The following is an 18,305-nucleotide window of genomic DNA, read 5'->3' as shown; positions in this document are numbered from 1 at the left end:
AAATCGCCCTGGTCCCTTGATGAGGGACAGGAGCGATATAGCTTCCTTGTTCAAATTGATAGTCTTTTGACGTTTGAAACCTTTGCATATCATCATCTTAAGACGCCTTAGACCCTGTGCAACCATGTACAATCTTGACTTGGCATGAATTTTGAATGAATTGGCAAATATGGTGGATATCGCCCTGGTCCCTGACTGAGGGACAGGAGCGAACTACCATTTTGGTCTTGATTCTTGTACTTTTGACGTTCAAAATCTTCATTCCTACGTTGAAATTGCCATTTTCGTTGGGTCATTCGAGCTTGATTGACTTGCTTGTGTGAACGAATGCCTCTAGATGTGATATCGCCCTGGTCCCTTGGAGAGGGACAGGAGCGAACTTCAAGGTTTTGGACTCGTCCTTGCTTCCATCAACTTGCAATATCTTTCATCGTGTAAAATGAAGTCCTTTGATCCTCCTTGGTTGCTTAACACTTGATAAACTTTCGAAATCTAGGTCCTCATGAAGATTTCGCTCTGGTCCCTTCCTGAGGGACAGGAGCGAACTGGGGTATTTTAGTGCAAATCCTTCAATTTGGTGGTCTTCGTAACTTTGTGCTTGATTGAGATGCTTCGAAACGCCCTTACCACTCTTCACCTTGTCTTGGAGAGGCTTGAACTTAGCGAAAAGGCAACATAACTAAGATATCGCCCTGGTCCCTAGCTGAGGGACAGGAGCGAATTTGTACTTTCAAGCTCAACTACACTTTGCCACCTTCAAAAATTATCTTCAATGGTCTTGTTGTGCCCCATTTTATTCATCTTTGGCTTGGAAATCATTGTAACTTGGCAAGAAATTTGTCAAAAGTAAAAATCGCTCTGGTCCCTGACTGAGGGACAGGAGCGAACTTGGGCATTTGGGTCCCTTGTTGACGTTTTATAATCTTCAATTTATCTTCAACGGGTTCAATTCACCTCCTTTCTTGCCTTCGAACATAAAACTTGCTTGATCTTTGCCCAGTGCATACCCTATGAAGAATTTTGCTCTGGTCCCTGGGAGAGGGACGGGAGCTACAATAGACTTCGCCCTGGTCCTTGACTGAGGGACAGGAGCGATTTTTGCATTTTGGTTCATTTTTCTTCACGACGGCACTTCAAGTTATATTCATTTGGTAAAATGCATCTCTTTGGACTTCTTCAAATCATCAAGTCGTTAAAATCCTGCGAGGACAAAGCAATGTCAGACTTTAAGCTCCGGTCCTTCACTGAGGGACAGGAGCGAAATTTGCTCTCTAGGCCAAATCGTTACAATTTTCATCAAAAAAAGTCTTGGCTAAGGAAGATATCATCTTACTTAATGCTATGAATAAAAGTTAATGTCCAAAAAAGGTCTAAAATTGTGCATATAAAGAAAATCGCTCCGGTCCTTCAGTGAGGGACAGGAGCGAATTTGACCTTCTTAGGCAAAAAATTCATCATTTCATTGTTTTTGATCAAGTCTGGATGCTCTATCATGCTCATTTCATCCTTCACCATGCCTTTGATGTCTCAATTCGTCCAAACAAGGTCAGGAATGACTCCACTAAGCTTTTTCGCTCTGGACCCTTGGTGAGGGACACGAGCGCTTCGCCTTGGACCCTTGGAGAGGGACAGGAGCGCTTTTTCGCTCTGGACCCTTGGAGAAGGATAGGAGCGAAATTTGACTTTTCGAACTCTCTATCAGGACAATTTTAATGGAATATAACATTTAAGTATAAGTGACATACTTTAAGTTATATTCCATATATACTTTTAGGATGTTTGAGAGTGGTTTCAGACCTCCAGGAGTTATATTGCAAAATCTAGTTTTTTGAGGTTTTTCAGTTTCCAGACTTAGTCAAATTTCAGGATTAGGACATTCTAGACTTAGCCAAATTTCAGGATCAGGACCTCACTCAAGCCGGACTTGCTACCCTATTGATCACCCCGACAGCACTCAAAATGCAAAGGCTAACTAACAAAACCCTAAAAGAACCCAAAGAACAATCCCTAAAAAGCAAAAAAAAAGCAAGGGTCCCCATTTGCAATGGGGCGATGTGTGAAAACGTCACAACATCATAATCTGACTGACTGACAGTAGATTGAGCTTCATACCAGGTACAAAGTATACATTGAGGAATATTAAATCCCTCCCACCAGTTGAAATCTGAATGTTGCCCTTGCCCACAACAATACACTCTTCGCCTCCACCAAAGATCACTGAATCAGTGAAAGGCATGTACTCTGTAAACCAATCCCGACGATGTGTGAAATGTCGAGAGGCTCCAAAGTCAATGTACCAGGCTGATGATTGAACAATTAGAGGAGGTTTGGGCCATGAACGCATAGAAGGCAGATTCCTTCTGATCAGGATGCGTGGCAGAATTGGCTTTCTGCTTGGATCCTCCTTGTTTGGATTGCTGGGATGCTATCAATTTCTGGCAATCTTTCACCAAATGGCCATATATATGACAGTAGGAACACTGTAAGTTGTTCTTTTTGGAAGACTGCTGAGGTTGACCTTGACCTTGTCCTTTTTGCTGGAAGGACGGAGCTTTACCCTTGTACTTATGCGAAGTTGAGGCTTTGAAAGCCTGTTTAGTGGATGAACTAGTGCTGCGTCCAAACTGCTGCTTCCATCGATCCTGTTGTAGCAGCTTGTTGCAAAGATCAGGAAACTTCAAATCAACACTAGTAGAGGAGATATTGAGTGTATCAATGAAATGCTCGTAGGATTTGGGAAGGCTTTTCAGCATGATCACTACCATATCCTCTTCCACCATGGTTCAGCCCATAGCTTCTAACTGATCACGGATGTCCTTGATCTTCGTAAGATGTGCCTGGATAGATGACTTCTCATCCATCATGATAGAAAACAACATATTCTTCAGAAAGAAAGCTCGGCTCTTGTCGGACGTTTCATGAAGATCCTTCAAAAGATCCCAGATCTCTTTTGCTGTTTTACCTGAAGGCACCTGTGGGAGTTGATCATTTGTGATGGAGAGTTTGATAAGCATGCCAGCCTCTCGATTCTTCACATCATGTTTGTCTTGATCATCACCTGCTGTTGTAGGACGAGATTCCTTGCCCAAAACAAGTTGATCAAGGCAACGATACTCAAAGATGGTAAGCATACGTTGTTTCCAGGTGTTGTAGTTGCGGTCGTTGAACTTTTGATTGTGTTCCAACATGATGTTGGTTAATGATGCCATCACGGAAATCAAGGTTGATCAAGGTCAACTGAGTGAAAGCAAGAGATAGAAGAATTTGATTTTAAAAAAAAATCAGAGTAGAAGCAGCTGTTGAAAAACTGAAACCCTATAGGAGAATTCTGGACGAATTCCAAGGCACGAATTTCGAGGTTTGGAAGAAACCCAAAATTTTTGCACTTAAAACAGCATAAATGGTGCCCAAAAAAAACAGCAAAAATCCCAACGTCCACAGAAATAGCAGAAATTGTGAACTGTTTTTAAATTCCAAGGCAAATTTGTTGGCACAAAATTCGAGGTGCGGAAAATTAGGCACCCAAAAAAATTTGAGACCAACCCAAAAAAGATATCGAAAAACCCACCAAGAATCTGAAAAAAGAATGCAGATCCGACGGCTCAAAAATCAAGGCACGAAAAACGATGCACCCATAAAAATCTGACAATGACCCAGTTGAGGTCTCAAAAAACCCACTAAGAATCTGCAACTAGAATAAAATTTCGACTTGAACTGAAGGGTCAAAACCCTAGTCGTAAATTGCGGAAACCTTAGGAAAATTTTCAACCTGCAAAAAAAAAAAGTCTGCCTAGGAAGAGAAAAAAAAATCAGAGTTACTTAGGGACGCGTCCCTGATCGAAAAACCCCCGTCCCTGTCCCGGGGACGTTTCGGGGACTTGGGGACGAGCAGGGGACGTTTCCCCCCGTCCCCAAATTGCCCTGTATTTTGAGGGGACGTCCTCGAAACGGGGGGACGCCTGCCCTAGCTCTGGGGGATGTCCGTACGTCCCAGGGACGGTTGGGGACGGCTGGGACGTCCCCAATCCGTCCCGGGGACAGCCGGACATCCCCCATATCTAAGGCCCTTAAAAAATATTAAAAAAATTAAAAAGTTGTATTTTCAATTTTTTATTTAAATTTTCTAATATAGGCCCCTTATTAATTCAAATTGTTATTAAAAATAAAAAAAATTAAAAGATAACTTTAATTAAATTTTAAATTTATTAATTTAATTCATAATTTTTACCCCAAACCCCCATTGAAAAATATGGGGGGAAACTGTGTTGATAGAAGTAGGGAAAATTTAACCTCCGAGTCTATTGATATGCATATTGACAATGTGAATGAATTGAAATTCTGATTTATGAATGCATAATTGGATATTGTCTATTGAGTATTAACAATGTTGTATGTTCAGAATTTACATTCTAAAATGTTTTCAACTTTTCATAGTATCATACACATGCTATATCCATGTTTTATTGTTTTCATATGAATATAATGTATGTATGCATGCATGCTTTATCCATGTTTTCATATGAACATTTAGAATTTTGAAATTTTCCTATATATTTGAAATTTTTGCTATATTTTATATAGCCGGCCCTTTTGCCGTCCCCCGCCGTCCCCAAATTTGGCAAAAAAATTTGCCGTCCCAGAAACGCGTCCTGCTGTCCCCTGTCGTCCCCGTCTCGGAAACTCGGGGTAACTTTGAAAAAAATCTGCTATTTTAAAAAAAAAAATAGTTTAAAAAAAATCTCTTCAATAAAAACTTCGAAAAATTTTAATAACAAAAATTTCGAAATTTTTAATTTCCACGCTTTGATACCATGAAAAATAAATTGAATGAATGATTCAATAATCGGATGATTACATTGAACGATATACACACGTATATATAGAGGTTACAAGACGATGTTCTATAATTAGAACATAACGTTAAAGTAAAAGATTAAAGAGCTAAAAGCTAAATTAAGCTTAAAAGCTAATTAACTAAAAAGAAAAAGCTAAATGCTAAATAAAGCTTAAAAGCTAATTAACTAAAAAGCTAAATGACCATTAAACAAGGAACCAAATATAGGTGACTAAAATATAATTAAATATTCTGATACTTCCAATAATAGCATAGACTATCATTTCATTTGACTGGAGAGTTGGTTCTTCTCATATTCCTGAGCTAGAGATGAGTTCCATATCCTAAAAACAGTTCAGTTGAATTTTTAGTGGAGTCTACACATCATATTTTTTGGTGGACCTGTACTATGTTTTATGACTTAAGTCTGGTCATTATGGTTATAATGAATTTGTTGATTTGGTAATGGCTATATCTGTTTGGCTTTGTAATGTCCCTTTTCTGGATTACCTTGTAATTTGCCGTAAATTCACATTAACAAGGAACATAATATAGTTAGGGATATAACCTTTACTTATGAATAAGATGGGATAAGTCTTCCTTATAGCACATAACAAATCTAAATGATTATATGAGGGTTCAACCATAACAAGGTTAGAGTTGGGTAACATGATAAGGTGCCCATATATCCCCCAACCTAGGCCCAAGGGTGGACCTTATCCCCCCTGGCCTCATGTGGTCCTTAACCGTTGTCATGAGGTGGTGTACCTTATGGGGTTTGTACGTCATCTCCTTGTATCATGCCATCCTTCTCTCCTCTTATGATTGAGGGTACCTTCTAGCTCATGTTAACAATTGATCAATATGGGTTTGTAGGGAAGACATGCAATAGGGTGCCCCTAAATTGACCCTCGACCCTAGGTCCAAGGGTGGACCTTTTCCCCGTTGGCCTCATGCAGTTGTTAACCATTCTCATGAGGTGGCGTGCCTAGTGAGGTATCCCTTGGCGTCCCCCCTTCTTGCATTCCCTTCCTTTCCCCCAATATGATCGATTATTGCAAATAGGAATTCACATTATTAAATACATAAATATTAATGTTAGATTTAGACATTCATATCTGCATACAATCTGGTATAAATATATACACATGTTAGACATAAAAACATATGCATGCATAATATAATCATCTCCTCATCCCACAATATATGAAGAAGTTATTCTAGAACTTGGGCTGCTGCATATATTATTATTTCTGCTGCTGATCGATATCCTTCACGAATGCAGATTTTATGTATAAGACCTTCTGCTCTCATTCCATGCCTTTCTCCAAATGAAGTTCTGCCATATATATAAATATTCCTCAAGAGGACGAATAGTCACATTCCTTACCTTTTCCCCAAATGAGATGTCTTCTCTAAACTAATTGCTGCCTCTTCTTAACTGATCACATGCCTCTTCATATCTGTTCAATAATATATTCATAGGTCTACTGTAATAAGCCTTTCTCTAATTTGTATGATGTTGTGTTTCTCTTTCTCCAATGATTTCTGAATTCTTTCAATTTCAATGATTCATTATGGATACCTTTGCTGAATCCATTCTCAGATTTCATAATTTCTTATCTGCTCTTATTCTGCTCTAATTTGTTATGATCTGAATTGATGCCCCTCCAAATGATTTGATCTCCTTTTTATATCGTCATTGGGAGGCAGTCACACCTTTTCACTATTTCTTCCCTTTGAAGGAGTCACAACTATTCATCCTTAATTGCTGTCTTTTGAAAATAAATATTTATTTTATATTTCCTCAAGTCACTTATATTTTTCCTCCATTCCCCCCTTTAAGTTGAGCATTGATTCACTCTTTTTATAGCTTTCAAGTCTTTATTTTATTCCCTTCGACCATTCATTAAACTTAATCAAATTTTTATTTTATTATATATATATAACCCTACTTAAAATGGGGACATTACAGCCCACCCTGCCCAAGATTTGCTTGTCCTAAAGCAATCACAAACTATGATGCTTTCTTAGAGATACCAAGATCCCTATATAGGTAGTTGTACACATACACACATGGAGTGAACATGTTGAAAACACATTAGGCATGAAGCAATCACATAATATATGTAAGACATAACGCATATACGTAAATACACAAGGCACGAGGCATACACATTGATACGTAAGGCATGAAGCATGAAGTATATGTATGAATACACATAAGGCATGAAGCATGAAGTATATGTATGAATACACATAAGGCATGAATCATATTATCATACACATGAATATACATAAGGCATGAATCATTCATATGAATACATGTAAGGCATAAAGCATGAAGTATACACATGAATACGCAGGGCATGAAGCATACACGTAAGATCTGCCGATGAGTTGTATATCCAATAGAACTACCTTTCATCTGCTCATTATCAATTTACCCTCATTAGTGATGTGAAAACTTTGACTGGCAACATACCCTTGTGCAGATCATGTATGAGTTATCTCCCTCTTGCTTGTAGTAAAAGGCTTTCATTTTTTTGTGTATAACTTATTGCTTACTTTAAGCTCTCTTTCAACAAGTATAGGAAATCCTGCCTGTGCCTTACTGCCATTCTAGTCCACTTAAGGAACTAGATGCCAAGGTCTAATAATCTGCATTGAACTCATTAACGTTAACATGTCAGCTACTAGCTAGAAGAGTTTGTTAAACAGAAGGCATCCATTTAAATAAAAGATGACCATGATCATGAGGGAAAAATGATGTATACAACCCGATATAATTGGAACATAAGATATATACGTCATAATTTGTTTGTTTCAGTCATGCTGTATTTCCTTTGAATAAATATTTTTTATGGGTCTTCTGAATTGTATTGCTTTAATTTGGATAACAGGCTGGTTGTGAGTGTCATGAAGAGTTTCTGATAGCTAAACAAAGGTTTGTTCAGTAAAATTTAAATGTTGATACTGTAAAGAGTAGGAAATTCAGCATCGCAATTTTTTTAGAAACTATGCAAGGGAAAGCCATAAATACAAGAAGTGTTCAGCTCTAGTCATCAATGTGGAGGATTTCCCATGTTCATAATGTTCTGACCCCATAATCCATAATAATGGGGTCAGTAGACTTGCTATGTCTCTGGATGAGTTGACGTTCATTTGCTTAAGTTCATTCAATAGATTATTATGAGCTCCTAAGAGCAATTTTGTAGGGCTTCTAGCACCTTTGAAATGTTCTAAGCTGTTTCAAGCAGAAAGCTAAATATGGTTGACAGTTGTAAGTGACAGTCTGATATTTGTTGTTTAGAATGGCAAGATGCTGATTTCAGTTTTAGTTTCACCACTAGAGGCATTCATGTAAAGACTGAAATCTCTAGGAAACACCTTGAATCCAAGCAGAAGGCTTCTTGATGCTATAAGGGATGGGTAAGTGTATTGAAAAAGGACAAAGGAAATTATGTAGAGGGAACTTAAATTTTTTTAAAATTGAATTCCATGATCTGTAGCTGCCATAATTTCTCAAGTTACCAAAAATAAAATCAGGATCAGTTTGTACAAAGGGTCCACCAACAATAGAGTCAATTGACTGCATTCTTAGTGGATTCCATGGTAATAATATTTGACATTGTACTCCAGACAGATCAAAAGTTAGTAACACTGATCTTTAGAACCTTAGAATTAAAAGCAACTTAAGAGAACTTGCACAAATCACTATAGTAAATCTCACATAAGAGTACCAAGACTCTACGAGATACAGTCAAGTAACTATGGCCCTGAGAAAAATAGGCCTCCACAGCCTCCAGGAGAATCACTAATGCAAACCCTACTATAAAGACAAAGTGAGAATGTCAAGCTATCGTTGTAGCAAACACAATTCAAACAGACACCATATAGCCGATTCAAAATATTAGAAAGTGAAAATAGTAGCTTTCAACTTATTTCCCATCAGAGACACTTGGATATGGAGCTAAAGTTCATTTCTATTGCAATGAATATGCAAGCATAAGAATGCATGTTGCACATTTTGAAGAATATCATGAGAATGATGGGCAAAATAGTGCCAGAAAATGCATTCAGAAGTTGTATTGATTAATATTTTCATTTTGTATGCACCAAGATTCTTAAGAGGCATCGCAAACATTTTGGATGGGAGAAATGATTACAATTGAGCATTGTTATGGGTATATAGCACTTTTTTATTGACATGACAGCCTGTTGGAATTAACAATTCAGCAAATAGAGAAGATGCCGTGGAAAAAATATGAAGACATCTGAGACATGAATACAACTGGAACACTCAGGTATCTTACAATGAAGACATACATTTGCTATAATTGAACTGTTGTCATTACAACAAGTATGCATAGTGTAAGTTGATTATTTCATTAGAGGAGTTTCATTGTGGCTCTTTAGGCCAGGAGTAAGAACATAAAACATTACAATTAACAATATCTACAGACCAATCTCATGACATCTATACAATAAAGTTAACATGTTCTGTGCAATGCATATTTTCATCTGTTGCTTGTCACTTGTTTAAAAAACACTTGTAGCAAAAAAAGTAATCAGAAGAACCATATGCCCTAGTCAACCTGGATGCCATAACGCCTTGTGGCCTCCTAAAGCCATAAACCATATAGTCATTGGACTCTTAACATGGGGGAAAAATACAATCAGCAAGCTTTTCTTAATTTTTTATCTAAAAATCCCAACATTTAAAATATTTGGTTCTCCATATTCTTGTTCCGTCCTTCTGCTCCTAATTTTGATGCAGGTTAGAGTCATGTTCTCCTTCAGCTCCCTTCTTTTGGCAGGGATAGCAGTTTTGACAAGGAACCTTTCTGTCACAGAATTGTTTCTCATTTTGTGGATTTTGCATATGGTGCCAATGTGCCATATACTGATTTGTCTGGGGTTACCTGTTTGCATGTTGCCCCACTCATACTTTTTGCTTTTGCCTTTTAGTTTTAGATTTATATTCTCTATTTTTGGCTACTGAAGTTCATGTACGATTGTCATAACTGTTATAACTTTAATATACTTTTGAGACCCATTGACCTATTCTGGTTAATGTGGACAGTGATAATAATTTGTTTTTCTTACTTGATATCTTTGTATTAATGTCTTTATTCTTCCCAATTATGTACAATGGAACATTCTAAAACGAGAACTAAATATCTCAATCTCAACTTTGTAACTGATAGCCAAGTTTTGTCATACATTCCTTTAAATAATTTATCTATTGAAGTCTGGCTTCATCATCTACTGGCTGCATTTCTATAAATGTGTTCATGGATCTGTGAGCTTTTTGCATGATCAGAGCTTGTCTCTCATCACTTGGAAATAACTTGCTGATGGTATGACACAGGGCTAAGTATATAGTTGAAACAGTGAAAGCTCTCAACTCCAAAAATACTGGAGGCAATGAGTGGCTCCTGTCTCTGCGGAATTTACCTCTTGAAGAGTCTATGGAGGCTCTCTGTACCTTGCCAGGAGTAGGCCCAAAAGTAGCATCTTGTATTGCTCTTTTTTCTCTAGATCAGCATCATGCCATTCCTGTTGATACACACGTGTGGCAGGTGAGTGTTAATTTATGTAAGAAAGTTCATTTTGTAACAGGTCTAGCATGTTTTGGCTGAGAAAGATAACAGTACCGAGTCCAAAGACATTGATGCATGTTTACTTCCTGCACTCTACTGCACCAGATTGCCATGCAATATATCACTCCTGAACTATCAGGTGAACACTTGACTCCAAAGCTGTCCCAGAAGGTCTCTGAAGCATTTGTGACAAAGTTTGGTAAGTATGCAGGGTGGGCTCAAACTGTACTTTTCATTTCGGAGCTATCTTCTCAGCAAGCTATCCTACCTCAACATCTGCGTACTGTCAAGGAGCCAAAAGTAAAGACCAAACACAAAAAAGGTTCAGTCAAAGACAGAGATTAGTGAGGGGCCAAGAACAAAGTGCATCCATTCAGATCATGTTGATGTAATCTATTGGTTTTCTTATCCATTCTGGCACAGGCACAATATCTTGTTATTGTATCATGGCTAAAGCTTTTCTAATTGTTGTTGACACCTTAGGAGAGTAATTAGCGCATATTTCCTTTCCCCCAAGAAAGTTGCTGAAATTGAAAGTCGGTATTCAACTAACTAATATGTACAATTGAAAAATGATTGCTCCTTGATATTTTTCATTCTTTTAAAGTGATAGTTGTCAGATATATATTAAAGAATATTTCCTCTAATTGAGTCATGTAAAGAAGCGGTCAGATTCTTTCAAGGTTGGCTTAGTAATATAGAAGGATCCTTAGTGATAGCCGTGGACTGCTTCACAAAGAATATCCCGAAGCTAGTTTTAGAGAGTCAAAATAATTATCTGAAACAACTATTCATAAAGAAGTCAAAACAGCAGTCCTGCAGCTACACTTGGGCAAGGCCCCTGGTCTGGATTATTTTCATTAATGGTGGCCAATTGTTCGGCATGATGTTTGGGAGGCAATTGAGGAGTCACGCAAGAAAGGCAAGGTTTTGAAAGACCTAACAACACATACATTGCCCTCATTCCTAAAAAGAACATGTCTACTCCTTGAGTATTTTTAACCAATTTCACTTTGCAACACAGTTTACAAGAACTTGGCCAAAGCAATTGCAAACCGTTTGAAGACAATTCTGTTAAAATAATATTAATATCTTCTATAATGGTCATCTTCTATTTTTAGTTGTCGATTCATTTAGCTTTTTAGTTAATTAGCTTTTAAGCTTTATTTAACATTTAGCTTTTTCTTTTTAGTTAATTAGCTTTTAAGCTTAATTTGGCTTTCACGCTTAATTTAGCTTTCACACTTAATTTAGCGTTTAGCTCTTTAATCTTTTACTTCAACGTTATGTTCTAATCATAGAACATCGTCTTGTAACCTCTATATATACGTGTGTATATTGTTCAATGTAATCATCCGATTATTGAATCATTCATTCAATTCATTTTTCATGGTATCAGAGCAGGTCAATGAGATTCTTTAAAGTTTGGCGGATTTTTTAATAAAAATTCATGACCTTTTTGGAATATTTTCCAAATTTTTTCTAATTGTTTTTTAATAAAAAAACGATTTTGCTTTTTTTAAGACTTTTTGAGGGTTTCAAGGGTTTCCGGTTCGTGGACGAATTTCTTTGTGTTGGGCAACAGTTCATGTTTTTTTTTTTTTAAGCTTTCATGCTTAATTTAGTGTTTAGCTCTTTAATTTTTTACTGTAATGTTATGTTCTAATTATAGAACATCGTCTTGTAACCTCTATATATACGTGTGTATATCGTTCAATGTAATTATCCAATTATTGAATCATTCATTCAATTTATTTTTCATGGTATTAGAGCATGGAAATTAAAAATTTCAAAAAATTTTGTTATTAAAATTTTTTGAAGCTTTTATTGAACACATTTTTTTAAAACTGTTTTTTTTTTTTTTTTTAAAGTAGATTCTTTTTCTTTTCTTGGGCAGATTTTTTTTTGCAGATTGAAAATTTTCCTAGGGTTTTTGCAATTTTTGACTAAAGTTTTGACTTTTCAGTTCAAGTCGAAATTTTATTTTGGTTTCAGATTCTTGGTGGGTTTTTTGAGACCCCAACTGGGTCATCGTTTTCCATGCCTCAATTTTTGAGTCGTCGGATCTGCTTTCTGTTTTCAGATTCTTGTTGGGTTTTTTGAGAGCTTTTATGGGTTGGTCTCATATTTTTTTGTGTGCCTTGTTTCCTTGCCTCAAATTTTGTGCCAACATATTTGCTTTGGAATTTAAAAACAGTTAGCGATTGCTGCTAATTTTGTGGACGTCGAGAATTTTGGTGTCTCATGGGTGTTGTTTATGTTGTACATCTGACCTAGGGTTTCTACCCCTATTTTTTTTGTGTTTTTTTGAAAAAAAAAATCGTCAATATTTTTCTACTTTTTGTACAAAAAAAATCAAAGGTATTTTTTTTATTTTCTGCAAATTATTATTATTTTTTTATTATTTTTAGGAAAAATTTCAAGTTTTAAGTTTGCAGAAAATTTTAATTTTTGGGTTTCTTCCAAACCTTGAAATTCACGCCTCAGAATTTGTGCCTAAATTGTCTTCCAGGGTTTCAGTTTTTTCAGCAGCTTCTATTATGATACTTTAAAAAAAATTAGATTTTTCTGTCTCTTGCTTTCACTCAATTGATCTCGATCAACCTCGATTTCCGTGATGGCATCTTTGACCAGTATCATATTGGAACACAGACAAAAGTTCAACAACTGCCGCAACACCTGGAAGCAGTGCACGTTCACGACATTTGAATATCGTTGCCTTGATCAGATTGATTTAGGTCAGACCTCGTCTTACAGGTCCCAGGGTTTTCACAATTTTTCCTGAAAAATTGTTTGTCGGTTTTTTGATTTTTTCCACAAAAAATCATGGGAGGGTTTTCACAATTTTTTCCTCAAAAATTGTTTGCAGGGTTTATAATTTTCCCTTAAAAATTATCTCATCTGTAATCCGCAATATTTGCGTAAGATTTTAGTTATCTGGGCTTTACCATTTTTTTCCACAAAAACTATGATTTGTAACCTCAGATTTCTTGGTTTTTCGATTTTCTCCTCAAAATCGTAAATTCTCTTTTCGAGAGTTCCTATTTCAAGGTTTAGAATTTTTTCCTTAAAAATTATTATCTGTCATCTGCAAAGCTTGCATAGGATTTCTAGGTTTTCACGATTTTTTCTTCAAAAATTGTTTGCTGGTTTTTACGATTTTTTCTTCAAAAATTGTTTGCTGGGTTTTACGATTTTTTCCTCAAAAATCATCTGTAATATGCGAAGTTCGCGTGGGATTTGTGATTCCGGAAGTTCTATGGTTTTGATCGATTTTTCTCCTAAAAAATCGAGCTTTGTTGCAGTCAGTTTGGGTCGCACCTGCCAGGGCAAACATCTGCAACTGTGGTATCTTGCAGTCAGTTTTGGAGTTGGTACTATTCTGCAAAAGGGTTTGCTGATTTTTTCCTCAAAATCATTGTTTCAGGCTTCAGTAATTCGTGTGTGCCAAATCTCTAATTCGCGTGTGAAGGCTACATTCACTTGGATGGCTTTTGGTACTCTTGGTCATTTACATTTTGCAGATCCTAGGAGGGTCTCCGTAGCAGCATAGTGTTCTTTGCATTTGTGATCATAACACCTGCAATGTTTTCTGTAGGGTATTGAGTACGATGACCAGTAGGGAGGGTGTTAAAATAATATTAATATCTTCTATAATGGTCATCTTCTATTTTTAGTTGTCGACTCATTTAGCTTTTAAGCTTTATTTAGCATTTAGCTTTTTCTTTTTAGTTAATTAGCTTTTAAGCTTTATTTAGCTTTCAAGCTTAATTTGGCTTTCACGCTTAATTTAGCGTTTAACTCTTTAATCTTTTACTACAAAGTTATGTTCTAATTATAGAACATCGTTTTGTAACCTCTCTATATACGTGTGTATATCGTTCAATGTAATCATCCGATTATTGAATCATTCATTCAATTTATTTTTCAAATTCTGCCTGAATAATTGTTGAAGAACAAAGTGGTTTTGGCCCTGGGAGATGTATTGCAGATGGAGTAATCATTGCACAAGAAGCTATACATTTCGTAATTTCAAATGGTTCGAGTGCAATGCTAGTCAAGTTGGACATAAAAAAGATGTATGACAGAGTGGATTCAAGATTCCTTTTTAAATCCACGAAAGCTTTTGGATTTGATAAAAGATACTTGTGAGCCTAAGATTCTTAATGATTTTCAATGGGAGTGTGTAGGGCTTTTTGAGGTTTTAAGAGGATTGAGGCAAGGGCATCTAGTCTCCCCTTTTCTATTTATAAGCATGGCAGATGCTGTAGAAGGAACCTTCAATGCAGCCATGCAAATGAGGTTGCTAGAAGGTATCTCAATAATCCCACTAACAATTTGTTAATGATACAATGCTTTTTGGGAGCCCAGGTCTTAAAGGATATTTGTATGATTATTTTGCTACTTCAAGACAAATGATTAATGTAAGAAAATCATAGATTGTTTTCTTAGGAGCCAACCTGGGGAAGTAGGCAGAAATATTGAGAATATGAGGTTTCAAATTGGGGCCTTTACACCACACATTTGGGTCTTCCTATTACCACATGCCTAAGATCTACTAGGTTGTGGGATCCATTGCTTACAAAATGCTCTGCGCTCTGCAAAGATGGCCTCATGGAAAGGGAAATGGTTGCAATGGGTTGGAAGAATCATTATGTTAAAAGCAGTAATTTCAGCTCTACCCATCTACTAGATTTCTTGTTTGGCTATGCTGAATGGGGTGGCTTAGAAGTTGATACAAAAATGAGGATTTTTTTTGGCAAGGTACCTTTCAGCAAAAGAAAATTCCTCTACTAGAATGGGAGAAGATTTGGAAGGATAAATGCGATGGATAGGTGGGGTTGAGGAACTAGACTCTCAAAATAAAGCATTGGAGGCTAACTTGGTTTGGAGGATGTATAGAGCCTTGAGCAAAGTGGGCAAAGATATAGACACAAATACTTAGACAATATAGAGAGAGCAAGAATGTTCACTACCCGTAAGGCTCCTACTAGATCGCAAATTTGGATCCTTATGGGATATTAGGAATGAAAGATTTGCTCTTTTCCAGGATGATTCATGGGGTAGGATACTGGTGATAACATCAAATGCCCACTTCTCACAGACAAAAAGAAAGCTTTCAAATCTTTGGGGAACAAAAGTGGTAGATTATATTATCAAGAATGAGAACTCCCCTTTTTCAAAATGGACATTGAAAGGCATTGGGGATTTAGATATTATGGAGGAGGTGCAACGATTAAAAATCATATTGAAGGACAAACAAGTATGGATTTTGGATGGGGATGATTTAATCCATTGGAACTTGTCAAAAAATGGGTAGTATAATGTCAGAGAAGGATATAGAGCATTGGAATAGGAGGTAGAAAAGACCAATCTTCCAACACATTTTTGTTGGAACAAAAAATGCCTACCTAAGGCAAGGTTCTTTGCATGGGTGGCACTACAAAAGAAGATATTAACAACAAAGAAATTTATGAAATTGGGTTTTCAAGCACCTTCAATACAATCATAGAGCCGTTAGAGATAGTGAAGATGCTCTTCAATATACTTGTCAAAAGCATTTCTTGGGCGAAATGGAGGATGTGTTGGAAATGATTGTAAAGGATGGAGGTGTTCAACTTCCAGAAGACTTCTACATAATTAGGATTTGAGGCCAAATGGCGGAGAGGTATCCCCTTATCTTCACCAACATGCATTCAGCACTGCACGCTATATGAAAGTAAATTTTTGAGGAGAGATATAGAACTGCAAATCACAAACAAAATGATACATACTTCACTATTTTTAATCAATACATCTTTTTTATATATATATATATATATATATATATATATATATATATATATATATATATATATATATATATATATATATATATATATCTATATATATATATATATCTATATATATATTCAAGGAGAGATTATCTTCACAAATCCTTATTTAGTTGTGATTCTTATGTAACAATACACAACTCAAATCTCCCCAATGTCTCTCCCACTCCCCAACGGATATCCCACCTCGCAGAATTTGAATGGGCTTGTTTCCTATGCTAGGGATGGCGATGGCCCTTTGCATCTCTCCTCTGGCTCCCCTGCGATGCTCTCACCTTCTGCTTTCCCTCCCCTTCCCCCTCGCGTTGAAGCTGGTAGTGCTTCCCATGCAATTGCTTCTGCTCCCTTGGTTCCCACTGTTGTGGATGTTGTTTTCTACGATGGTGGTGGAACTGTGTTTGTTGTAGGGATTGGTGGTGATTTCAATGCCCTAGTTGTGTCCGTGCCGAAATGGAAATGCTGATTCTTCCTTGGTTGTGGGCAACAGTTTTGGGGATTCCGTTGCTGCTAGGGGTAAGGGGACTAGTTTCGCTGTTGCGGATGTTGCTCCCCCCAAACCTCTTGCTGGTGGGCGAAGGTTTGCTCATGTGGCTAGATCTGTTGCTCACCCTTCCAAAGGAATTCATCCCCTCCCCTGTGCCAAGACCTCCCCTATAGTTGTCTATGATCAAGAGTTTGTGGAAAATGTGAATTTCTTCCAACACTACGCTTTGGTCTTCCGATTTAATGGGTTTTGGTCTTCTCTTCCAGACCTTCATCGTTGGGTGAGCAATTTTTGGAAGCCTCTTGTTGCTTACATCATTGAGCCTTTTCCTTGTGCTAAATGCTTTTTCATTGCTTCCTTTACGTCCACTTTTGATTGTGATTTGATTCTGGGTAAGTTGTGGGCTTGGGGAAATCACTCTCTCTATTAAGCCCTACACACCTTCTTTCAACTCCCTTACTGAACCCCTTAATGTTCATTTGGTTTGGGTCCGCCTCCCTAATCTGCCCATCCATTTCTGGGAGCCTTCTTGTTATGAGGCTATTCGTAACTCTATTGGCAAGTTTTTGATGGTTGACGATGCCACAACTTCCATGGGTCATTTTACTTTCGCCTGACTGTTAATTGATATTAACATTTCGTTGCCCCTCCCAAGCGATGTGGTTCTTATGGTTAGGGATAGGCCATGGACTCAACTGTTGGATTATGAGGGTATCCCCTTTCGATGTTGGCGATGCTTCTCAACATGCTACTTAGCTTCAAACTATTCTCTCTCTCTCATCGCAAAGGTTCTACCACTTGGTGGAAGGATGCTACTAAAGATCACTTGACAGTTAATGGTGGTGAAATTGATTTTGTTGACTCCTCTCAGGAGGATGATGCCTCCTCTCGGGATGAGGTGCCCCATACTATTGAAGATGTTGCTCCTGCTCCACTACCTTGTCTTGCTGATGCCGCCCCTACGGTTGTTCATCTGTAGCAAACTATTGTTAGTTTGTTGCAACCTATTGCTGATCTACAATACGCTACTACCGCATTGATCGTAACATTGAAGAGGCCTTTCCGAACGATCTTACTCTTGGTTGTCCTAATGATAGTATCGCTTGAACTGTGGTTCGTTGCATGTGGAATGGGAAGTCTTCTACCCTTCCCCAAACTCCTTATCAGGGCTTGGTGCCTCTACTCCTCCTTGTGTTGGGCTTGGGGCGCTGGCTTGATAGGTTTTATTTTGCCTATCAACTTTGTTTGTTTGCTGTGGAAGTGTCATTTTGGCTTGTTTTCATTTTCGTAGTTGCGATTAACGTGCTGTCAATGTGATGCTACTGGTAATATGTTTGACTTTACGCCCTTTGGGCTGTTGTTTGTAAGGGCCAACACCCAAATTTTGCTACTTTTAATATAAAAAACAATACACAACTTAAATTACGAGTTGTTAAAACAACTCGAAACCATAATATATATTATTATTAATATAACAATAATATTACTAAATACTTGCATTTATATGATAATAATTACTCACATAATTATACATAATTATTATTTAC

The 18,305-nt window shown here is 37.1% G+C and overlaps 1 protein-coding gene across 1 annotated transcript in view; it reads left to right on the top strand.

The window, feature by feature from the left end:
- LOC131068390 (N-glycosylase/DNA lyase OGG1) overlaps positions 1-11,029 on the top strand; it is a 67,135-nt gene extending 56,106 nt beyond the window's left edge. Inside the window, exons 2-3 of the mRNA XM_058003571.2 lie at positions 10,209-10,419; positions 10,546-11,029. Of these exons, the coding sequence (XP_057859554.2) occupies positions 10,209-10,419; positions 10,546-10,785 (451 nt within the window). The 3' untranslated portion in view covers positions 10,786-11,029. The remainder of the gene's footprint in view (positions 1-10,208; positions 10,420-10,545) is intronic.
- The last annotated feature ends 7,276 nt before the right edge of the window (positions 11,030-18,305 follow it).

This window comes from Cryptomeria japonica, chromosome 5 (assembly GCF_030272615.1).
Source record: "Cryptomeria japonica chromosome 5, Sugi_1.0, whole genome shotgun sequence".
Taxonomy (NCBI): Eukaryota; Viridiplantae; Streptophyta; class Pinopsida; order Cupressales; family Cupressaceae; genus Cryptomeria; species Cryptomeria japonica.
This window is presented reverse-complemented; position numbering and strand designations above follow the sequence as displayed.